Source organism: Schistocerca piceifrons, chromosome 2 (assembly GCF_021461385.2).
Source record: "Schistocerca piceifrons isolate TAMUIC-IGC-003096 chromosome 2, iqSchPice1.1, whole genome shotgun sequence".
Taxonomy (NCBI): domain Eukaryota; kingdom Metazoa; phylum Arthropoda; class Insecta; order Orthoptera; family Acrididae; genus Schistocerca; species Schistocerca piceifrons.
Genome location: NC_060139.1, coordinates 165,743,724 through 165,769,749, shown reverse-complemented (window position 1 = coordinate 165,769,749; position 26,026 = coordinate 165,743,724). Strand labels below are relative to the sequence as shown.

The following is a 26,026-nucleotide window of genomic DNA, read 5'->3' as shown; positions in this document are numbered from 1 at the left end:
CCTTTTACTTCTCCTCCTGCGTAGTAGAATACATATTCATCTGACTGCAACTCTCCATGTCCATTCCATCTTACCTCAGCAACTCCTACGAGGTCCATATGATTCTTTTCCATCTCTCTTTTAAGGTTTTCTAGATTTCCTGCTTGTAGCAGAGTTCTGACATTCCAGGTACCAATTCTCGTTTTGATTTTTTGCCTCCTTTCAAGTTGTCCCCCCCCGGAGATCCGAATGGGGGACTATTTTACCTCCGGACACTGATTTAACATGAGAGGAAGCCATTTTTTGTGCATAAAATGGAGACTGCATTATGCAGAGAAGATAATCTGCGGTGGTATTCCGTTGCCTTCCGCAGTTCTGGAGGCCGCCCCTAACATGGGATACAGACGCCTTTTGCAGCCGCCCGCTCCGGATCAGACGCTGCATGAAAAGTATAGGTTGGAAAATGAAAGGCCCCTAGCCCTCGAAACCTAATAGCGTCAGGGTCGGAAAAGAACAAGAGCTGGCCGAGGGTGGCCAGATAGGAAAGATAAAAGTGAGGAGCCTGGCATAAGTAAGTGGAAGCAATGCCAGGACTCAGCTCGGGGCCCCGTGGTTGCCAGCCACGTATCACTAGGTGTGACTCCCTGAGGACGGCCTGGTGAATACTGTGCTAAATTCTAGCGCAAGAGAATCGGAAACCTTCTTTTACGCTGTCATTAACGCCTGCTGCTTTTCATAACCTCGTAGATGTAATGTGCTGACCGCTGTGAATGTAGCTGCTTCGATTTTCGACGATGGAAATCTGTTTAGAGATCGAACATCATCTACGAGTAATAGTGCAGATGATGATGTACATAGTGTATAAAATGGTAAGCCAGTATCCTGTGTACTCAGCAAGTCACGGTGCCGCTATAAATTCCCTAACTCTTGTTCCATTCGCATATGGTACTTTGGAAGAACGACTTACATATAGCTCAATATGAGCTGTACTGTTCTCATTTTCCCCTTTTGTTCCCTACTATGATATCAGTGATACTGAGCTTCTGTCTGGGAAAAAGCTGCACAAACGTCCAGTCAGGACTTCACATTTCAGAATGGTGTTACGCGAATCAGTTTGCGTTAAATGTACAGAAAAGTGACTTCGTGCACTTCACAAAACGGACAAGAATAGCATACTATCACTACAATAGCAATGTGTCGCAGTTTGAATCAATTGGCTCATATAAATATCTCGGTGTATTAATATTCTGGCGGACTTCAATTCACTGGCAAGAATTTTGTGGAACATTGTTCCAGGAAAAACAGCTATCTTTATAATACTATAACTTACTTCAGTACAGTCGTGATCGCATTTTAAGTTTTTTATTTTTATTTTTAGATTTATATCCAAAAAATCTTTACAGAAGAACGGAAAAACTGGTAGAAGTTGACCACGGGGAAGATCAGTCTGGAGTCCGGAGAAATGTAGGTTAGTTAGGTTTAAGTAGTTCTAAGTCTAGGGCACTGATGACCTCAGATGTTAAGTCCCATAGTGCTCAAAACTATTTGAACCTCAACTCGAACCAGGATTTCCCGCTTCACGCGAGTACTCGCCTTAACCGCTTCGGTGATCCGAGCACGAATGACGGCCACATCCAAACCTTCATATGTGGTCGCCTATTTCACCAACTGCACTCATACGTTACATATATTCCCGCCCAGGAAGAATACAGGGTGGTCCATTGGTAGTGACCGGGCCAAATATCTCACGAAATAAGCATCAAACGAAAAAAACTACAAAGAACGAAACTTGTCTAGCTTGAAGGGGGAAACCAGATGGCGCTATGGTTGGCCCGCTAGATGGCGCTGCCATAGGTCAAACGGATATTAACTGCGTTTTTTTAAAACAGGAACCCCCATTTCTTAATACATATACGTGTTGTACCTAAAGAAATATGAATGTTTTAGTTGGACCACTTTTTTCTCTTTGTGATAGATGGCGCTGTAATAGTCACAAACATATGGCTCACAATTTTAAACGAACAGTTGGTAACAGGTAGGTTTTTCAAATTAGAATACAGAACGTAGGTACGTTTGAACATTTTATTTCGGTTGTTCCAATGTGATACATGTACATTTGTGAACTTATCATTTCTGAGAACGCATGTTGTTACAGCGTGATTACCTGTAAATGCCACATGAATGCAATAAATGCTCAAAATGATGTCCGTCAACCTCAATGCATTTGGCAATACGTGTAACGACATTCCTCTCAACAGCGAGTAGTTCGCCTTCCGTAATGCTCGCACATGCACCGACAATGAGCTGACGCATGTTTCAGGCGTTGTTGGTGGATCATGATAGCAAGTATCCTTCAACTTTCCCCACAGAAAGAAATCCCAGGACGTCAGATCCGGTGAACGTGCGGGCCATGGTATGGTGCTTTGACGACCAATCCACCTGTCATGAAATATGCTATTCAATACCGCTTCAACCGCCCGCGAGCTATGTGCCGGACATCCATCATGTTGGAAGTACATCGCCTTTCTGTCATGCAGTGAAACGTCTTGTATTAACAACAGTAGAACATTACGTAGGAAATCAGCATACATTGCACCATTTAGATTGCTATCGATAAAATGGTGGCCAATTATCCTTCCTCCCATAGTGTCGCACCATACATTAACGCGCCAAGGTCGCTGATGTTCCACTTGTCGCAGCCATCGTGGATTTTCCGTTGCCCAATAGTGCATATTATGCCGGTTTACGTTACCGCTGTTTGTGAGCGACGCGTGCAAAACATCTGTCATCGTCCCGTAATTTCTCTTGTGTGCAGTGGCAGAACTGTACACGGCGTTCAAAGTTGTCGCCATGCAATTCCGTGTGCATAGAAATATGGTACGGGTGCAATCGATGTTGATGTAGCATTCTCAACACCGACGTTTTTGAGATTCTCGATTCTCGCGCAATTTGTCTGCTACTGACGTGCAGATTAGCCGGCAAAGCAGCTGAAACATCTACTTGGGCTCCTTCATTTGTTGGAAGGTCGTGGTTGACGTTTCACATGTGGCTGAACATTTCCTGTTTCCTTAAATAACGTAACTATCCAGCGAACGGTTCGGACACTTTCACGATGTCGTCCATGATACCGAGCAGCATACATAGCACACGCCCGTTGGGCATTTTGATCACAATAGTCATACATCAACACGATATCGACCTTTTCCGCAATTGGTAAACGGTCGATTTTAACACGGGTAATGTATCACAAAGCAAAAATACCGTCCGCACTGGCGGAATGTTATGTGATACCACGTACTTACACGTTTGTGACTATTAAAGCGCCATCTATCACAAGGCGAAAAAGTGGTCCAACAAAAACATCCATATTTCTTTACGTACTACACGAATATGTAATAAAAATGGGGGTTCTAATTTTAAAAAATGCATTTGATATCCGTTTGACCTATTGCAGTGCCATCTATCGGGCCAACCATAGCGCCATCTGGTTTCCCCCTTCAAGCTAGACGAGTTTGGTTCTTTGTAGTTTTTTCGTTTGATGCTTATTTCGTGAGATATTTGGCCCGGTCACTATTAATGGACCACCCTGTATATACCAATGAGTCCGCAGCTCGTGGTCTCGCTGTCGCGTTCTCGCTTCCCGAGCACAGGCTCCTGGGTTCGATTCCCGGAGGGATCGGGCATTTTCACGTGCCTCGAGATGACTGTGTTTTTGTGTTGTCCTCATCATTTCATCATCATTCATGAATGTGGCAAGTTTGGACTGAGCAAAAGTTGGGAATTTGCACGGGCGCTGATAACCGCGCAGTTGAGCGCCCCACAAACCAATCATCGTCATCTGTACTAATGAGTTTAATAACTAAAAGTAACAGAAGACATAACATTCGATATGGTATGTCGCCAGAGTAAAATTGTCTCAAACACATAAGAATAATTGCAACACCCAGCCTTATAACATCAATGAAGATGAAGATGCCTGGAACCAAATCACAAATGCAGCGATAATTAACGAAGAAACTGAACAAGAAAGCCTCATTAAATAATGAATTACATGTAGCTCATCTACAATTGAGCAGACTTTTATTCCACTAATATTGGTTTATCTATTTAGATTCATAGATATTAAATTAGTTACACATGTCATAACTTAACACTGATAAGTTATACTTACACCGAGAGAAAAAAATTACCTAAACTGAAGTACCAGCAAAAATGCACGATAAAACCGCTACCCACATCTCCCTCGTCAATTCAGCTTTATCCAAAAACAAAATATTTTAAAAACATTACGTTTGAAGCAGATGAAGAAACATTGTGCGACAAGGACTAAATTATATCCAACTGCAACTAAACAGAGTAAACATAAAAAATACAATAGCAACTACTAAAATAGGCGGCGACACTGCAAAACTATCAATAAAAAACATACTAACAAAAAATATCAGAGATGAAAGAAACCAACGACATAGAATATATGATTATAGAACGTCTTACCTCATCTTCAACTCCAACGTAAATAACAAACTCACCTCAAGCCAAGCAATAGCAATGAAGGCAGATAATGGCAATAGACTTGTCATAATTAAACTGAATAATTGTACAAGTAAAGTACAAGACTTTTTCATATTTAATAACAATAAATAACCCTAGAGATCCTATCAACAAATATGCAGCCAAGGCGAAAAACATAATAAATGCGTGACGTAACATAAGTATATGAAGATGATACCTGTTCTTTCGGACATGTAAGAGGGAACACATACCATCTTCATATAGTTAAGGCTAACCTGCCATTGACCTTCTTCTGTGTGGATGCACACGCATTACTCGAACTCTTACGGGAATCGGTAAGATTGTCTGCCGCGAGTAATGAGTGTTAGGGGTAGGGGCATTACGTAAATTGGAAATTGGTTACTGTAACTTAAACTAACTTACGCTAAGGACAACACACACCCATGCCCAAGAGAGGACTCGAACCTCCGACGGGGGAAGCCGTGCGGACCGTGGCAAGGCGCCTTAGACCGCACGGGTACCCAGCGCGGCCAACTACGAATGTAGTGTGTGGACATTATTAAGTTGGGAATGTGGGTCTCACGGGGAGCGTGCAAGGGATGACCCCCTGCAGTCGCAGTATCCTCTGTGCGCTCGCTGGCTCAGATGGATAGAGCGTCTGCCCTGTAAGCAGGAGATCCAGGGTTCGAGTCCTGGTCTGGTCACACATTTTCAAGTGTCCCCGTTGATGTATATCAGCGCCTGTCGGCAACTTAGGGTCTTGAGTTAATTATCATTTCATTCATAACGTATGTATAGATTTTCAAAGAAGACAAAGCATTGTAATGAAGCCAAGAAGACCACGATTACATGGTCATCCAAAACTTCATCAGCCTCATATTCCAGATCACCCAGTAGTTAACTGTATTAATGGTTCCCCTGAACTTAAAAGCAATAAAACAACAGATTACTCTCTAAGTTATATACATTAAGAACCAAATTCAGTGGAAAAACTCTTTTATACTGGGATAAAAAATAAGGTACATCAAAGTTCTATCTAATGACAAATTAGTATCCTTTCATTTTGCCAGTCTGTATACAGATATACCAGTCCATGAGGTAACAAAAAATTGCTTTGAATTCAACAATAATAAATACTCTCAATCTGACGTAGTAGCCATGGGCTGCAGTACTGCCATCACCTTAGCAGATATCTTCAATACATGCACTCACAATTTTGGTAACCAAGAAAATTGTCGATTATTTTATGTTCAAAATGGTTCAAATGGCTCTGGGCACTATGGGACTTAACATCTATGGTCATCAGTCCCCTAGAACTTAGAACTACTTAAACCTAACTAACCTAGGGACATTGCACAACACCCAGTCATCACGAGGTAGAGAAAATCCCTGACCCCGCCGGGAATCGAACCCGGGAACCCAGGCGTGGGAAGCGAAAACGCTACCGCACAACCACGAGCTGAGGACTGATTATTTTATGTGGAGCACATGCTTGGAGATGAACGTGACATTCAGCACATCTGTCAAGCACTAAATATACTACATCCTAAAATGCACTTCATCGTGGAAGCAGGAACTGACAATGAGTTAATTTCCTGGACCTCACAAACACTGACAATAATTGACAGAGTTTCAAACTTTATAGGAATCACATAAATGAAAATATCATACGTACTAATTCATGCCATCGACAGGCAAACAAGCACTCTTACTTCTAAGCCATGATCAACAGGATACAAAATCTACGAATAACTGCAGCTGCCATACAAAAAGAACTCGGAACATTACAATATACAGCATAACAAAACGACAAAAATAAGACATAGTAATTCAGTGGTACGAAATTAATAATGTGCAGTTAGCGTTATCTTCCATCTTAATTTACATGAAAGCACAGAAGTATTGGATATATGTTTCGCTGGCTCTCAATTATTTGCTTTATTTTATTATTACATGCGTAACAACTAATATATGAAATAAAATATGTTGCTACGAAAAGAGCCCCGAAATACCTTTTAGTGATGCTGTGCTGTGACTTTCTTTGGATCATTAATTTTCCACAAAACAAAATAGATTATGTTCTTATTGTTCTGGATCTGGCTTTCTATTAAAAGAACATTTTTTCGTTACTGAAACTCGCCATGAAGTCCAACATATCTTCCTGACTGAGAAGGTTACTGAAAATTATTTCGTTATCAGTACTGATGTTACAGTACGCAATGTTTGTTCAACATCAAAATTATGCAGTGGATTTTTGTTAACAGTTAAACACCAATAAGTACCACGACTAACACGAGAGCATGAGACCATTGTCATAGAAAAAGATGTTTTTACTATGAAGTTGGCCAGACCAGAACTACGCACAGCAAGATTTCTTTTATGTTATGAAGGTAAATAATCTTTTTGCACTGTTAATAATATATTATCAGCAGCCCGCGCCAACCTGTAAAACCGATCATAAAATCTGCTGCTCTGCTCTGCGATTCCGAAAGCTGGAAGAAATAATTTTATTTCACTATTACCTGCCAGCTTCTTTGCGGTATGATTGATTTCATTTAATGCATTTTGAAGGCGCCGCGGCAGCGGCTCGTTCGTTCGTAGCCCAGCTCTGCACCACGAATAATATTTAAATAACTGAAAATGTCTTAAAGGGATGGGTCAAAGTACCAGGCAAGCTTATTACAAATCATAATGCAAGTTTTCACTAAGTAACTCAATTCAAAACATTTAAAGATTAAGTTATTACACACCTTTCCAAATCAATGTCTAATGGCGTCCCTCTCTCAATCTTGACAAAAGAATGCTACGCAAGCGTGAAATATAACGTCACAGGTTCTTCCTACTCACGTAACTACAAGAAGACGACAGAGAAAATAATGTTCGGTCACAACTATTTATAACTGTTGTGACATATTCTCATCTTCGTTTGATATTTAATAAGTATCGTCTGTGGCTGCTTCAGTACTCGCCGAAACACACATTATCTTAAAAAAAAATCGGTACATAATTCTATACAAGAACAAAACATGACACATAATGGTTTGTCTTTATTACATAAAGTTCACACAATCGTTGTCCACGCAAATACAATCATCCAGTTCAATTATTCTTTTCTCCTTTTTTTTAACCACATGTAATATGTGTTTTGCTAGTATGGATAAATGATGATGGCGTCCTCTTGGGTAAAATATTCCGGAGGTAAAATAGTCCCCCATTCGGATCTCCAGGCGGGGACTACTCCAGAGAACGTCGTTATCAGGAAAAAGAAAACTGGCGTTCTACGGATCGGAGCGTGGAACGTCAGATCCCTTAACCGGGCAGGTAGATTAGAAAATTTAAAAAGGGAAATGGATTTGTGGGTTGCAGTAAGTACTGGGAGATGAAGAAGCTTGCACAGGATAGGGTAGCATGGAGAGCTGCATCAAACCAGTCTCAGGACTGAAGACCACAACAACAACAAGAGACGTTACATATGGTTCGCCTGTTAAGCAGAACGCTGTTTTATCATATTACCCAAATATGTTTCAGCACGTGTGCCGTCGGCAGCGGGTATTCTTTACTCTAATCTTAATTTTATGTTATATGTATATGTAGGAACATCTGTACATTATTATGTGCTGCTTCTTTCTCACGAATTACTGAGAACTACACACAAATACTACTTTTGTAAATAATACTTTTCACTTTGCCAAAACACAGTGTAAACGCAGTGTAAACATAACGCTTGTAACAAACTGAATCCGACACTTTGTTGTAACTTACAGAGGAGAAGATGGCGACTGCTGTATAAATCGGCGCTAGCCTAAGTAATAAAAAGAAGTTAATATTTCTAGCAGCTTCCGCCCAACTTAAATTGATGAAGTGCAATTTTCAGTACGTTTCAGGGCGTTCCGATCGCTCTAAGGATTTTGCTTACGATACTGCTTTCAGTTCGTTTTCAGACGTAGGAGCTTCAAATATTTAGATTACCGCGGTCGCATTTTTACAGTGTAATTCGCATGCCAGTGCAAATAAAACTATTACAGTAACAGCTTTTAATATAAATTTACGGTATTTCCTTTATTTTGACAACAATTATCATATTACATCTATGTACAAGCAGTGACGCTCATGAACACACTAACATAAAGCTGTTGGTAAACGACAACGGAAGACAGATTGTAACAGCAGTTCAGACAGTTTAAATATTCGTTTACCTTCTCTGAATTCACTGTTTTCTTTTCCCGTGCTAAATGTTCTTTCCTCAGCTGAATGTGTAATTCCTCTTCGACTGTGACATCGTTAGAAACTCTTTAGCATAAATTAAAGCGATGGAAGGGAAAAACTGAACTATCTGGCAGTAGAAACAACAACTTCTTTCGAGTTTGGACAAGGCGTTTACTTTCTCATTGATAAGAGGCAGGACTAGTTCGCTCAAATTAACATGATGGCTTAAAACTTTAGTTCTCAGTGAGGTATACATCAACATTAGCATTCTCATATCACAAACCAGTCCATAGTGCCTCGCGGAGGGTATCTCGTACAAGAATGACTTAATTTCCTTTCCGTACACTCTTTCTCATCAGTTCCATCCTCGATGACGTATGAGGTACTGAAAAGAAACAAGAGGTAGTATATCATTTTACACGCAACACCAGTGATAACAGAGTTATCACTATTTTCTGTACCTCACAAACGACTCGTCGGAAGAACATAAAAGCAACTAATTTTTACACGTCAAGTGAGGTTGTATAGGTAAATTCTAGCGTTCTAGCCCTGACCGGCCAATTGAACCCGATCGAACCGCAGTGTCATCGTCTGCCAGTCGCGTCATTGGATGCATTATAGAGGAGGACACCGTCCTCCCAATCGTTACCGGGTTTCTTAACCTTGAAATTGCTATTAATCTGGCGAGTAGCTCCTCAGGTGGCCTTATGAGGTGGGGTGCATTCCGTATCCAGTCCCACCAGGGAAAATCCCTTACAGTACCTGGAACTGAACCAGAGTCCCCCACTTGGAAGTCAGCCCGAAACCTAAATGATAGTGGTTGCACAGGGATTTTATTTCGATCTTTCAGAACACGATTCCAGTTTCTACTGATAGAAATTGTAATATACATTCCCCACAGTTTGTGAGGGGAAGCAGGTGTACTGGGTGCACACGAAATCAGGACTGAACGTGTGAAAAACACAAAATGTTAGTTAACTTTCTGTCGGCCTCTATCCTGAAACTAATCTTACCCGACTGGGTCTCGAACTGCAGTATTTTCATTTCGCTTCCTGCGATGTATTGATAGCTCAAGAGCTTCGTAAAATACATGAGACAGTTTACTTAAAACTACATAACAAGATTGAAAAGCTATTTTCAGAGGATATTTAGAGCAGTTTTAGTAGTGATAATATTTCGATTAATATACACCTGAAGCCCTTAGGCTTAGTTAGAGCTCCTGAAATAAGAACTGAACAATTATTCTGAAGTACACCAACACCCAAACTGAATGTAATTTAACAAGGATCATTAAGCAGTTAGGAGTGACAGTTAACTAATCAGAAACCCAAAAAGGGAAAGATCAAGCGCTCCAATACCGGACTTGAAATAAAATGTTACCAACAAGAACAACAGCAGAACAACAGCAGAATAACAGCGGTATCATAAATACCGCAACATCAGAATTAGTGCAAATCGCCTCAGCCGCCCACGCGGGAGTATATTATAACGTCCGGTGCCAGCTGGCCAACTGACCGCCGCACTGACCTTTAGGCTAAACGCGGGAGCAGAGCATGTTTATAACACACAAAATACTCTTATAAAACGCATAACAATGAAATACCAATTCAAGGCTCCTACCGCAATATCGGGAGGGAGTTCAGGTTAGGACAGATTGATGAAACAAAATCTTCAGGCGAGCGAGAAAAGAACGCAATGAATAATTAGTGTTAAGAAGTTACCTGCCTTTCCTTCCCCTGTAGTAGTAAACTAGTTGCGATGAGGCTCCAGAAAGAGGTAGGGTTAGACTAATGATAAAATTTAACATTGGAGAAGAGAGCGCATAAAGTAGTAGAAAGTTCCAGAAATTTTAAGTAGACTCGCTCACACTGCTTTAAAAAATGGAATAAGTTCACCCCAGAACGAATGTGTTCCTATTCTACCGACTAATTTGCGCTTTAATCTTCCAGCGAAAAGCAAGCAAGTTACACAATAGAGCGGCCCCAGGCATGTAGACCCAGACGGTTTCACAGTTTAAGATGCACAAATAAAAATGTAAAATCAATAGCCGCAGCACTAATGTCTTGCGCAGAAAATAATCAGCAACTGCGGATTAACGTCCAGGTAGGCACGGACATTATGATCTATCATGCATAGAATACGTGAGAGCCGACAAAAGTACCACTAGCGCGGGAAAACAATATAGGGAGGCTGAGCAGAATCACTCCATAGAAATTGGTCAGATATAGGCTACCGACAGTACATCTAGGGACGGTTATGATTCTGGCGACAACCGTAACTGCGGAGCCATGAACTAGCCATTGAATTAACCTGCATCGACCACCGCTTAATTGCGTCACAAAAACGGAACCGTAGTTGGAATTATTCCACACAAAGTATGTCCACACCGGATTCTTAGTCGGCGTTGAAAACGAGCTGATCTGAGTGGCAGCGGCAGGAAGGTCGGTAGGACGTAATTCCGAGAGGTCACATATCCAGCAGCCGATCCTACTGCAGATAGACCAGTCCCTTCGGATCGCTTTGCTTCGTTCCAACCAGACGTCCCAACCAGCGTTACACTCTCCATGCCCCGCGTCTTTTGTGAGCACTACGCTCTCTGTCGGACCCAGGTGCCTTGGAAACCAGGACGACACCTGACTGTACCGCAACTGCCACACACCACTCTCCGCTTCGCCTCGCGCTGTACAGTTAAATCCCACGTTTCCAGCACACTCGCACGCTCTCGCTGGCTCGTTCCGCGTATCAGAATCTTTTTCTCAAAGACGTGCTACAGTTTATCGATTTGCCGTGGCACGCCTCTGCGCCATTTGAATTGTCTGATGAACTGGCAACTGATTTCAACTGATGAAGGCATTGCCGGCGAAAGGCTAAAGTTCAGATTATTTGAACCCTCGCCCAAACCACAAGAGCTTTTATTGTTGCATGCGTTCTGCTTCAGAATGAAAGGATTGATTTTGTACCTGTAGCGTCTGGAGAAACGGCCCGCCATAAATATAGAACAAAGTGCTGTTCAGTGAATTTTACATCTAGACGTCAGACTTAGTCGCTATGAGAGCCACCCTCCTGCCGTTTTCTTTACTCTGTAAGACATTGCCTGTGCATTAAGCACTGCACCCTCGTATTTGGAACGTCTGAGAGGAAAATAGTGACAGATTATAACTCTACGGTTGGGCATGGAGCATGGTCTACATCTATTGGATAACACCCCACCGGGAGACTACCGTCGGTACCGCGCTTTGGGCTTACTGACTGCCACCAGTAGGTCCCGTAGGAGATCTAGTTTCTCTGATTTTTGCCGTCGTGGTCATTTCGCGAACTGTATGTAAGAGGGAGTAAAACGTTGCTTGGTTTTTCTTGAAACGTAAGTTCTCGGATTTGTTTTGATGGAGGAACACTCTGTAAAGCAAAGCGCATATCTTATAGCCCCTGCCACCTGAATTTTTAACAATTCAGTAATGCTTTCGCACTTTCTAAAATAGGCCTCTCTTCTTTGTATCTTCCAAATCTCCTCTGTCAATCATACATACCTGATTCGAGTCCTAGACTGACCAGCAATGCTCAAGAATAGATCGAAAGAGTTTTTGCTTGAAGGCCATTGTGTATTTGGGTATTAAGCCGGGAACCTAGAAATGACGGAGAGGCATCGTCCCGCTGTAGCCCTCAGTGGTTCACAACACCACAACGGGCCACAGCAGTCCACCCACCCCACCGGTGGTGGTTCGCCCCCAGTGGACACCCCCCCCCCCCCCGCCCCCTCGGGAACATCTCATACCAGACGAATGTAACCCAAAATGTATTATGATGTACATTTACGTGGAAACACTGTTTGTGCAGCAATTTCAGGCATTGTGTAACTGAGGCGGAATAAGGGGAACCAGTCCGCATTCGCCGAGGCAGATGGGAAACCGCCTTAAAAACCATCCACAGGCTGGCCGGCACACCGAACCTGGACACTAATCCGCCAAGCGGATTCGTGCCGGGGACTGGTGCGCCTTCCCGCTCGGGAAGCAGCGCACTAGACCGCGCGGCTAGCTAGGTGGGCTTGTAGGCCATGCTTTTTCCATATAATTTACATTTCTTTCGGGTTCAGCTAGTACGTAAATATTGGGTAGGCATCTTGCGCTTAGTTCGTTGTAGTCGTCCACTTTGTCAGCCCTGTGGATATTCCTTGATATTGGACAGTTGCTAGTGTTTCCACTGATTCATCGCTGGCAGTGTAATCAAGCTGTATATATATATATATATATATATATATATATATATATATATATATATATATATATACGTTACATATATTTGCGAATAGACCCAACCGCCTGTCCCAAAACAATGCGTCGATCGTCTGCGATTCTTCCTGCACTTTACTACAGTCCTGAATCATGATATCATCCGCAAATACCTACATGGGGTTTGCGACCCTTTCCAGCAGATTATTTATTATATGTATCGTGAACAGGAAAACCTTTGTAACAGCTCCATAAAATGTGGTGATTAGTGCTACCCACATAACAAAAGACTTCGCTTAAGGTAATTGTGATGCAGTTTGGGACAGATACAGATTTCGGCTGGCCAGTCAGACGCAACGAATGAAGTGCAGGAAATGTATTCACAGTTGTGAATATGAACGACCGTCAGCTGTATATTGGGATGGCGGCGGTGAAAATACGTGATGCACCTCAACTCGAGCCCGGATTTCCCGCTTCGCGCGAGCACGCGCCTTAACCGCTTCGGCGATCCGAGCACGAATCACGGCCACGTACAAACCTTCATATGTGGTCGTCCATGTTTCACAAACTGCGTTCATACGTTGCATATATTCCCGTCCAGGAAGAATATATTTATAGGCTCCAGTGTTTTGGCGAATTAAAGCTAAATAACTGTGTATGTTATTAAGAAGTATGATGCAGTGGTCTTTCAGATCTGCTTGCATGTCAACAGTGACAATAAATATGTTCTTCCTGGACGGGAATGTACGTGACATACGAATGCAGGCTGTAACACATGGACGATGATATATGGAGGTTAGAGCGTGGTCGTGATTCATGCTCGGATGGTCGGAGTGGTTAGGGCGATCTCTCGCGTAAAGCGGAAAGTTAGGGTTCGAGTCTTAGTCCGACACAACTTTTCATTGTCGTCATTCCAATATACAGCCGACGATAGTTCACATTCGCAACTGAGAATACATTTCCTGTATTTCTCGGCTGCCGTGATCGCTACAGTGCCTGTTGCTTTGGACTTGCATGCATATCCGAAGCAACAAATCATCGTACTTCTTAATAACACAAGCACCACTATTTCGTAATAAATTGCACGTGTTAAAAGGAATGCGATACTAGTCAGAGGCTGTACTATGAATCTTCATATGACGGAGATCAGTTGTAATGTGCAGTACAGGATCAAATCGTTGAAGTATTTAGTAAAGGCATCATATTTCGATTCTTAAATTTTAAGTCCACTCTTGATTTAAACAGGCTGTATAATCGTGATCCCCACCCAAGGAGCCGTGCGGAAATTAAAACTCGGAAGACAGGGTTTCATTTACGGTTTACTGAACAGGCATCTAAGTCTGGAATATCGCGAGATAATCATCAGCAACGATAAACGCAGCCTTTCATTCTGTACATGCAATATCTCGGAAATATAGTAATATTTTTAAATATAGCTTATCAGCAGGAAATTTTATTGCATGCAACGGACATTGCTCGTTATTTCACTGCTTAATACATTTATCTGCTCGTGTCATGTATGCATGAGGGTTCCGATGCGTAATTGCTTGTGACGGCTGAAGAACAAAAACGCATTCAATTACTGCCATTAAAATCAGAATATATCATCAAAGGGACGTTTTAGTTATTGTGTTCCACAGATTAGTATGATAATACGTTTTCTGATTCCATAAACGTCGTTGAGCGAGGACGATAACAAAGTGCTGGTTTTTTTTCGGTGGAAAAGAGAAGGGAAAAACAGCTTGCTATTGCATATATTTCGCTCACATGAACAGATTCCCTAACTGTCGACTTTCTGCTGAATACGATTGTGTCATACCTGAGTAGAAAACGCTGCGCATTAATTGCAGTAACTTTAAGTTAGTTATTTTCATCTCAGGCGCTAAAGTTGGTATCGCGAATATGATCTTTTGCGCAACGACAGTTTTTAAGGAGCGCTAAAAGCAAATAAGGAACACTTTTAATTGTTTCTGTATTACGGTAGCTTTCTAAAATGTATCAAAGTCGGCGGGCAAAATAAAGGGAAGAAGTGTACTTACTACACTACTCAAAAGAATAAGGAGGGACATGACTCACGGCATCTTCAGTGTCCTATTGAGCAATAACTGACTGCGTATGTTACCAAGTTAAAGCTTCATCTTCCACAAATTTAGTACACAAAGAAATATCACATCCTTGTCCATTTACATAGCAAGAACTGAAATTTCTGACAGGTATCTAAAACAAAGTGGAAACAATAATTGATCCAGTCATCCGGGAGCCTATTCGAATCCTAGTGGAGCATTTCACTGGCAGTAATTGGCTGGCAAGAGGAGGAAAGGTGGTGGCATAATGTTTCTTATCACCAGTCTTTGCGCCAGTGTCCTGGACTAAATTACAAGCTTCACCGCAGTGTCTCATTTCATGGATCTACTAAAGTCAGCACCTGCAACAGCAGGTCACTGTAGTATCACTTACGGGGTTTCTAATGTCGGTAATAATCTGGAACAGTGGTTATCTTACTTCTACCACTTAATGAACGCACGGGTAAGAACATTCCGTTTAAGATGTTGTAAGGAACAGTGGAGGGGAAAGAATTTTAAGGGCAGACATAACGTAGAAACAAGTATATGACGTGTGTACGCAAAAATGATAGAGTGGAGAAGGTATGAACATACGGCATGCAGCTAGTGAAAGTTCAAATATTTGCACAAAAATATTGTTGCATATACCCTGTCTCCAGCGAAATGTTTCGTGGGCTTTTCGCATTCACTAAATACACTCACACTATCGTGATACACAGTTCAAATACATACATAATTAGCGCAAATTAATAATGAAACACCAAAAATCGGTAATTATTTAAATGTCGTGTGATTGAATAGTAATTAATATTTGAATATGTATAGGAAAGCATTAATTTTTTGTCCAGAGACAGAGGCGAACGAAAACATAGCCTTTATTTAGCTGGTGCAAGTTGTTACGGAGAAACACGCATTACAAAGAGAGGAAAAATGTAGTTAAAGGCATGTTCTGCTCGAACTTAACATAAATTCTTATACCACCATAGCTTAATTTTTAATTTTCATTTTTCCTCTGTTCCTTCCTATGCAAAGATAATTTTTTTACCTCGTTTCACTTTTACTGTTTTAGTAGTCTTCGCATTTGCACCGTGGATAAATATGGATGAGGAACGCAGTTTATATACAGTCGACGTGTCTTCATGTCGTGCAAACCCTTTCAGTTGATGTCGCTACAGAAATCAGCTCTTCTCTTGATCTAATATTTCTTGCACTGTTTCAGTTCACTGTCTAGTTGTAAAACATTTTAACTCCTTCGTTTACTTTTATGTAGTATGCGTAGTTTCCTTGTTTTGAGAAAAGAGGCAGCATTTATTGCAAAATATGGAGTGACTATACAACGACTTCGTGTGTTTATGTTGTTTATTGGTCAGCATGTTGGCCACTGGAACCTAGGATATTCCCATAAATGGTTCCATAACAGCATTCCTGTTAAACGGAGAGACGGAAACACTCTGGTATGTCGTAAGTGTTAATCCCCATAACAAGTATTAAATGGCTAACATATAACACGAAAAAAGAATAAACTTAAATAGAATTTGAGGCAATATTGATTACATCCACTCCGTTGTTTACTGTCATATTTTAGTTTTATTTTCATCTGGCTTATTCACCGATGAAATATGTAAATAATTCCCTCATATCCTATCATACAATATGCCATATTTCACAGAATCTCCTTGCTGATTGATTGCCGTTAGGATGGTTCATACAATGAATTACGAATGCAGAGTGTAGCTCCTGCGGTTGGCACTTATACGACAGGGGATTTAGATTCCTACTGAGCCATCTCGATATGGGTTGGCCCTTGATCGTGGTTTTCTTATGACTTGTAGCCTTCTTTCTTCTATATTTTATGATTGCGGCCATCGAAAGTGTGTATGGGATGGTTAACGAACGCTTCGTTGCTAAATGAATCTGACCGTGTTGTCAAATACGAAAACATAGCTCTTTACGAATATTCAAGTCCCTCAAATGTAAGTGAAAAAATGTTGTCTGGAAAGGTTAGCAGTACGTATCTTTTTACTTAGTTTATTGATTTTTGGTAACATACTTCCTAACGAAGCTTCGACCAAACCATCTTTGTATAAACAGCTAACTTTATTACACTCTCACAATTACTTTCCATTGCTTTTCAAACTGTTACTGCCCTCGGTAGCTTTTTAAATATTCAGTCAATATATTCCGCCAGTAGATGTTACTAACTAAGAATGACATCACTGATGCGTCCACTGATATCATGTACAGTCACGCACCAAGTGTGGTGGTGTAGTGGTTAGCAAACTACACAGGCATTCGGTCGAACGACGGTTCAAATCCACGTGTGGCCATCCTACTTTACGTCTACCGTTACTTCCCTAAATCTCTCCAGGCAAATGCCGGGATGGTTCCCCTGAAAGGGCACGCCCAATTTCCTTTCTCGTCCTTGATTCGAGCTGGCACTTCGTCTCTAATGACTTTTTGCTGCAATCACGGTCACCCTTCGCCAGTAAGCCAAATAATTACTCGCTGTTACCCTAACGATTGACTCATAATTCATCGCATTAGCAAAGTGTTCAAGTAATTTTGGTGCCACTCATCAACATGAGACTGTTTCGCAGGAAATCCGAGCAACAGTCTGGAACCGCGCGACCGTTACGATCACAGGTTCGAATCCTGCCTCGGGCATCGTTGTTTGTGATGTCCTTAGGTTAGTAAGGTTGAATCAGTTCTAAGTTCTAGGGGACTGATGACCTCAGAAGTTAAGTCCCATAGTGTTCAGAGCCATTTAAACCATCTTGTAATATATTGATACTCAAGATTATTTTGCACTTGTGGTAGCTATAAATATTAATACAGTTCTTATTCATTCAACAGTTCTTGTGTGACAAATAAAAGATGATGATACAGAATACTTGCGAGTCACAGTGAAATTGGCATATTGTAACAGCTCAGAGGAAACTGTGTGTAATCGTGAGTGTGTGATATACAGTGAGTTCGGAAATTCCCATTACAAACTCTTAGGACTTGTAGAGTGGAGTCAGTACATAGTATTTTGAACAGGAACCCACGTCTGGAAACGTACCGTTTCCGTCCTACGACGATTTCAATTCAAATGTGTAACGCATCCGCGTCTGCTGAGGGAAAGGGAAAACTCAGAGAATTGTTTTTCCTTGTCAGACTGGATGCTTAGGACTACTTCTTGTGGTGTCGTAAGCCAAGTTTAATTTACGAGACTCCCATAGAGACAGAGGAAGATCTAGTGGCACGAGTTCTGGTCGCTGTACTAGAAATTCAAGAGATAACGTGTGGGATGGAGAGTGTATACCAGAAAACGCTTCGTAGGTACAATGTCTGTAACAACGTTGGTGGTCGCCACATCGAGCCGTTATTGTAATGCATCAGTATTGTTTTGTACCTATAGTATAGTGAGTTCTTTTTTGTTTTGGATTAATGTAAACACGTAATGTTTGAGTTTAATGCCAACTAATGTGCTTAAGCAATAAATGGACGTTTCGTTATGTTTCCTTTCCAATGGTTACCCAATGATTGTATTACGTCACGCTTAATGAAATTCCTCAAGCAGAGCTGAGGAAACGGTACCTTCATATTCAAAATATTATGTACTCACTGCCCTCTCCAAGTCCTAGGAGTTTGTGACAGCAATTTCCGAACACCCTGTATGTAGATGTAAGGTTTTGGTTTAATACGAACAGCAGATGTGTTGCTGTGTTCTTCCCAAGGGTTGAGTGAATATTAAAAAGGAGCCTATCGTATGCGCTCGTTCGGATAGGACCGCTGACAGCCAACAAAATTACGAATATAGGTAGTTCATCCGACGATTCTAGGGACCTGTAAAATTACTTTTTGTGCTCGTAGTCTTACAAAAACTTTATAGCGTTGGCTCTGAACTTCAGCGTGGTGTTCAAGACGTAGTAAACACTGGCACGAGTGTGATGACTCTTAACTTTTTCCGCAGTGAGTTTAATTTCTGATTTATTCATGAAAAACCATGGATAAACAGGAAATTAAGATGTTTTTATAAAGTGCCAGACTTATAACTTGAAAGTAGAAATAAAAAGGAAAAGTGTATTAGTATTGCACGCACCAGGTATAAGAAAGCATGAAAGAAACAATTTTTGGCGTTAGGAACTTGCTTATTAATAATGGTGATGCTGTAACTGTTGGTTGGTAATATTTACTGACAAAATGCAACCTGACGCTAGATTGCGTACTTAGGCTATCCTGTGTGGCCGTTCTTTAGTGCGACTTTAAAAAAGAGAGAGAGATTATTAATTGATCACCGCTGCGTCGGTTCTCGATTGTGTTCAGGAGACGTACGGATTGAGTGTGCGAATAACTGACCTTTTGACCCGGATTGCCGTCATGCAATCAGAACCTTCGATGAAATTACCTTAGGGACCTATTTGAATAAAAAAATTGAAATGAAACCAAATTAGTGGAATTTCATAAGAGAAAGATTAACAGATCGGATGTTGAACACAATCGGGACACCGCGATAAAGAGCGAACCTGTAACAAAACTCATATACAATTTGAACATCATTTTTGATTAGAGAAAGAAAAGAATAAGAAGAAAATTACTGCATCGTATTATTTTAATATGTTTTGAACAAATTGGCTTTAAACTTGTAGACACTGACAAATACACTCTAAATGCATGAATTACATCTGATATTTCTTTTGTAAATGGCGCAATCCAATGATCGCTGCTTTGTCAGTCCGTTCCTTCTTAAAATTAAATGTCCTTTCATTTGTGTAAGTACATTGTATCCACACCCCAGTTACCGAAATGTTTGTTCGTCGTTTCACATAGTTTTTACACAAAATAAAAATAAAACTTGTAGCAATGCTATGTAGTACGTCTTAACACGTCGGCGACCAAAAGTACAAGGGATATGGAAGTCTCTAGTATATTTCTTGACAAAAGATCGATAGTTCTTTCGCAGCTTATTACTATCATAGACTTACTAAATAAGAACTAGACCGCGCATTGGCGCTAGTGACGCGTCCCCACATTGAACGTTGTAGAAGCCGCCGTTTGCAGGGAAACAGTGCGTAAACATGGTTCGTTCGTGTGCTGCTTTTAATTGTAACAGTAAAAATGGAATCAAAGACGAAGACGGAAACAATGTTACATTTCACAGGTCAGACATTACTGGCTGCTTGTTACTTTCTATTGTATATAGTATTTTCATGGAGAAATAATACATCATGAGCGTTTGTTTTTGTTTAGATTTCGCCTTAAAAATGATTTTCTAAATCGGAAATGGATTGTTTTGACTCGGGGAGAGAACTTCCAACCGGCAGCAAATCATTTGCTGTGCTCTCTTCATTTTGAAGAGAATTGTTACATGGAAAATTATGTAAATAGACGTCAACTGAAGGACGATGCTATACCGACAGTATTTGGAGTTCCAACTCATTTGAATAATGTATAGTGTTTGCAAAGCCAATTAATGCAAATTCTAAATGTAGGTGACAGCAGATTGTTCTATAGCCTAACCTGATGTCTATATTTACACCTTATACTGTATCTAATAAACTTTCTGATACGTAAATTGCAAGTTACATAGGGAAAAAGTTGCAGTGTTAGATTACAGACAAAGGTACTTTGTTGCATGTCAAGTACTTATACCGTATTTGCATATAAATTACTAAAAATACTAACAGGGTTAATGTACTAAGTTGAACTGAATGAAGAACTAGGCACATGATACGTATTTCAAAAAAATGATGCATATGGCTCTGAGCACTGTGGGACTTAACATCTATGGTAATTAGTCCCCTAGAACGTAGAACTACTTAAACCTAACTAACCTAAGGACATCACACACATCCATGCCCGAGGCAGGATTCGAACCTGCGACCGTAGGAGTCGCGCGGCTCCGGACTGAGCGCCTAGAACCGCTAGACCACCGCGGCCGGCATAGGTATTTCGATTTTTAATCAAATATATATTAAATATGAATCAGATGCAGGTCGAATAATTGCGTTAGGTACATAACATGTGTTGTCAGGTGGTGATTATCCTTCGTAAATGGTCAAATATTTGATCAAATGTTGCAAACTCAACCCCTTTCAGAGGTGCTATCAGTGTTAAAAACTAATGTGCGAATGAAATTCCTATGGTATTTAAAGTGATATGGGTTATTACAATTAATCATACCAAAATTCGAGTGTAGACAATACTGTGCTAAACAAAACTAAGCGTGGAAAATATACACAGTAGTCGGCAAAAAGCAAACAGGACCTGACAGGAAGATTATGTAAATTAAATAATAATCGTACTGTCTACTACATTAAAAGTTTCATGTAATTATCTATTTGCATTAAATAGCTCGATGTAAACTCGCTCCACCTTGTCGGGAAAGAGCCTTACGTTCTTAAATTTCGCGTCTCTATGCAGACGTATTTCGGGAATTAGGAAACTTCATTCATTTAAGTATACTTTTAAAATAGACTCGAATACTCAGTATTTTTTAAAACAAACATGTGTTTAATTTGTGCTTCAATTTGCTCTTGTTGCGTCTCATATACTTCAAATCACAACCCCAGTACTAGGATTCATCCCTGCAAATGGCGGCGATCAGCTGCTTCAATTGGGGGACACTTGTCTCGCTTCTCCGCTACGACGTAGGTGCTTGATTGCTATCAAGCGCAGCGGCAATGATTTTAAATATCTGCGCCCAGCGGGTCTTAGTGTTTAAATAGAGTATTTAAACGCTGGACGCGCGTTTAGGTATAGGCGCACATTAAAAAAAGTATTTCGTCTCTTTACTCTCACGCTGTGAAGCTTAGCATCTTTACGAACTACAGCTCGTTGGCTGTCCTTTTCTTATATGACAAATATCTCATATGCAAATTATCAGAAATCCAATAATATTACAAATTTACCACGTAAACTGTAGCCAAACAGTGGTTACCGTTTTATTTCGCCAGCGACATCCTGCCTAAAATTCAGTTAATTTACAAAATACTAGCGGAAAAGTAATGATGCGATGGATGTGTGGCCACCCTCCTAGACACTTAACTACACCATACTTCTATAAAGTTGGTCACTTACGTTTATTAAGCCCTCTCTTCAAAACGATATTTAGTATACAGACCCACGGTGAGTAAAACGTGTTAATTTTTAGTGTGGGCTACTTCATATGATTTAAGTCCTTACAGTGTTACACAATCTGAAGTGGTCAATAAAAGTAGTCGACTAATTCCCTGTTTACTGGGTGGTTACAGTGGTTTGAGTTTTAAGTTAGTGAGACGGGAGAGCTGCGAAAAAATTCCTTCTGGTTTGACGTAGTTACTGAGTTTTCAGCTTTCTTTCGTAGACTTCTTGTTCCCGAGCTGACCCTGTACATGGCTGTGTTGCAGGGCTATTCCACCGGGCGGTGCTGCTGTCCGGGTCTGCGCTCAGTAGCTGGGCGCTCGTCGAGGACCCGGTCAGCTTCGCCGTGCGCCTGGCGCGCCAGACCAACTGCTCCGTGCCCGCCGACCTCTTCCGCGACCACGAGAGGGTCGTAGACTGCCTCAGGGAGGTCAGTACTCCACCGGTCGCTTCGCCTCTGTCTGTTCATCTTTTGAGTCAACTAAAAATAAAGTCAATATATAGCAGAAATTTTGCAGAGTACCATAATTTACAACTTTTAAGGTAGATTAAAAGCTGTTTGCAGACAGTACTGGGATATAATCTCTACCGTTCATGACCAACACTTTACCAATTACACTACTGACCATTAAAATTGCTACACCAAGAAGAAATACAGATGATAAACGGGTATTCCCTGGACAAATATATTGTACTAGAACTGACATTGGGTGCATAGATCCTGAGAAATTAGTACCCAGAACAACCAGCTCTGGCCGTAATAACAGCCTTGATACGCCTGAGCATTGAGTCAAACAGAGCTTGGACGGCGTGCACAGGTACAGCTGCCCATGCAGCTTCAACACGATACCACAATTCATCAAGAGTAGTGACTGGCCTATTGTGACGAGCCAGTTGTTCGGCCACCATTGACCAGACGTTTTCAGTTGGTGAGAGTCCTGGAGAATGTTCTGGCCAGGGCAGCAGCCTAACATTTTCTGTATCCAGAAAGGACCTGCAACATGCGGTCGTGCATTGTTGTTGTTGTGGTCTTCAGTCCTGAGACTGGTTTGATGCAGCTCTCCATGCTACTCTATCCTGTGCAAGCTTTTTCATCTCCCAGTACCTACTGCAACCTACATCCTTCTGAATCTGCTTAGTGTATTCATCTCTTGGTCTCCCTCTACGATTTTTACCCTCCACGCTGCCCTCCAATACTAAATTAGTGATCCCTTGATGCCTCAGAACATGTGCATTATCCTGCTGAAATGTAGGGTTTCGCAGGGATCGAATGAAGGGTAGAGCCATGGGTCAAAACACATCTGAAATGTAACGTCCACTGTTCAAAATGCCGTCAATGCGAACAAGAGGTGACCAAGACGTGTGAACAATGGCACCCCATATCATCACGCCGGGTGATACGCCAGTATGGCGATGACGAATACACGCTTCTTATGTGCGTTCACCGCGATGTCGCCAAACACGCATGCAACCATCGTGATGCTGTAAACAGAACCTTGATTCATCCGAAAAAATCACGTTTTGCCATTCGTGAATTCCGGTTCGTCGTTGAGTACACCATCGCAGGCGCTCCTGTCTGTGATGCAGCGTCAACATAACCGCATCAATGGTCTCCGAGCTGATAGTCCATGCTCCTGCAAACGTCGTCGAACTGTTCGTGCAGATGGTTGTTGTCTTGCAACGTCCCCATCTGGTGACTCAGGGATCGAGACGTGGCTGCACGATCCGTTACAGCCATGCGGATAAGATGCCTGTCATCTCGACTGCTAGTGATACGAGGCCGTTGGGATCCAGAACGGCGTTCCGTATTACCCTCCTGAACCCACCGATTCCATATTCTGCTAACAGTCATTGGATCTCGACCAACGCGAGCAACAGTGTCGCGATACGATAAACCGCAATCGCGATAGGCTACGATCCGACCTTTATCAAAGTCGGAAACGTGATGGTACGCACTTCTCCTCCTTAGACGAGGCACCACAACAACGTTTCACCAGGCAACGGCGGTAAACTGCTGTTTGTGTATGAGAAATAGGTTTGAAACTTCCCTCATGTCAGCACTTTGTAGGTGTCGCCACCACCGCCAGCCTTGTGTGAATGCTCCGAAAAGCTAATCATTTGCATATCGCAGCATCATCTTCGGTCGGTTAAATTTCGCGTCTGTAGCACGTCATCTTCGTGGTGTAGCAATTTTAATGGCCAGTAGTGTAAATCATTCAAACTCTCCTCACGGCCCGGCGCAGAACTTAACACTGAGGTGAGTCATTCCTCCTACCATATTGCAAGACCTTTTGCCTGACGTAGTGTAGGAACTCGACTTGGCGTGGACTCAACAAGTCGATGGAAGTCCCATGCAGAAATATTAAGCCATTCTGCCTCTATTGTCGTCTGTAATTGCGAAAGCGTTGCCAGTGCAGGATTTTGTGCAGGAACACACCTCTCTGTTATTCCCATACATGTTCGTTGGCATTCGTGTTAGGCGATCTGAGTGGCCATATCATTCGCTCGAATTGTCCAGAATGTCATGCAGACCAATTGCGGACAATTATGGCATGATACCATGGCACATTGTCGTCGAAAAAATTTCTGTCATCGTTTGGGAACATTAAGTCCATGAACGGCTGCTAATTTTTATTTGTTCATGAGACCCAGAAAATATTAGATACAGGCTCCCAGGTAGATGCCAGTTTCCTTGACTTCCGGAAGGCGTTCGATACAGTTCCGCACTGTCGCCTGATACAGTAAGAGCCTACGGAATATCAGACCAGCTCTGTGGCTCAATGGGGAGCCGTCTACAGACAAAGTAATCTCTGGCGTGCCACAGGGGAGTGTAATGGGACCATTGCTTTTCACAATATATATAAATGACCTAGTAGATTGTGTCGGAAGTTCCATGCGGCTTTTCGCGGATGATGCTGTAGTATATAGACAAGTTGCAACATTAGAAAATTGCAGCGAAATGCAGGAAGATCTGCAGTGAATACATAGAAAGAAGGATCCTATATTGTGTGATTATATGATAGCGGAACAAACACTGGTAGCAGTTACTTCTGCAAAATATCTGGGAGTATGCGTACGGAACGATTTGAAGTGGAATGATCATATCAAATTAATTGTTGGTAAGGCGAGTGCCAGGTTGAGATTCATTGGGAGAGTTCTTAGAAAATGTAGTCCATCAACAAAGGAGTTAGCTTACAAAACACTCGTTCGACCTATAATTGAGTATTGCTCATCAGTGTGGGATCCGTACCAGGTCGGGTTGACGGAGGAGATAGAGAAGATCCAAAGAAGAGCGGCGCGTTTCGTCACAGGGTTATTTGGTAAGCGTGATAGCGTTACGGAGATGTTTAGCAAACTCAAGTGGCAGACTCTGCAAGAGAGGCTCTCAGCATCGCGGTGTAGCTTGCTGTCCAGGTTTCGAGAGGGTGCGTTTCTGGATGAGGTATCTAATATATTGATTACCCCTACTTATACCTCCCGAGGAGATCACGAATGTAAAATTAGAGAGATTCGAGCGCGCACGGAGGCTTTCAGACAGTCGTTCTTCCCGCGAACCATACGCGACTGGAACAGGAAAGGGAGGTAATGACAGTGGCACGTAAAGTGCCCTCCGCCACACACCGTTGGGTGGATTGCGGAGTATAAATGTAGATGTAGATGTAGGTCTTCAGGTAGCCGAACATAAGCATTTTCTGTCAATGTTCGGTTCATTTAGACCAGAGGGTACAGTCTATTCCATGTTTCCACGTAAAAAGCGCCCACACCATTATGGAGCCACCAACAACTTCAGAGTGCCTTGTTGACAACTGGCTCTGAGCACTATGGGACTTAACTGCTGAGGTCATCAGTACCCTAGAACTTAGAACTACTTAAACCTAACCAACCTAGGGATATCACACACATCCATGCCCGAGGCAGGATTCGAACCTGCGATCG

The 26,026-nt window shown here is 41.8% G+C and overlaps 1 protein-coding gene across 1 annotated transcript in view; it reads left to right on the top strand.

Moving 5' to 3' along the window:
• Positions 1-26,026, top strand: part of LOC124775219 (neuroligin-2-like) — a gene marked incomplete at both ends in the record, with an annotated part of 253,190 nt that overhangs the window by 34,349 nt on the left and 192,815 nt on the right. Inside the window, one exon of the mRNA XM_047250057.1 lies at positions 22,357-22,520. Within this exon, the coding sequence (XP_047106013.1) occupies positions 22,357-22,520 (164 nt within the window). The remainder of the gene's footprint in view (positions 1-22,356; positions 22,521-26,026) is intronic.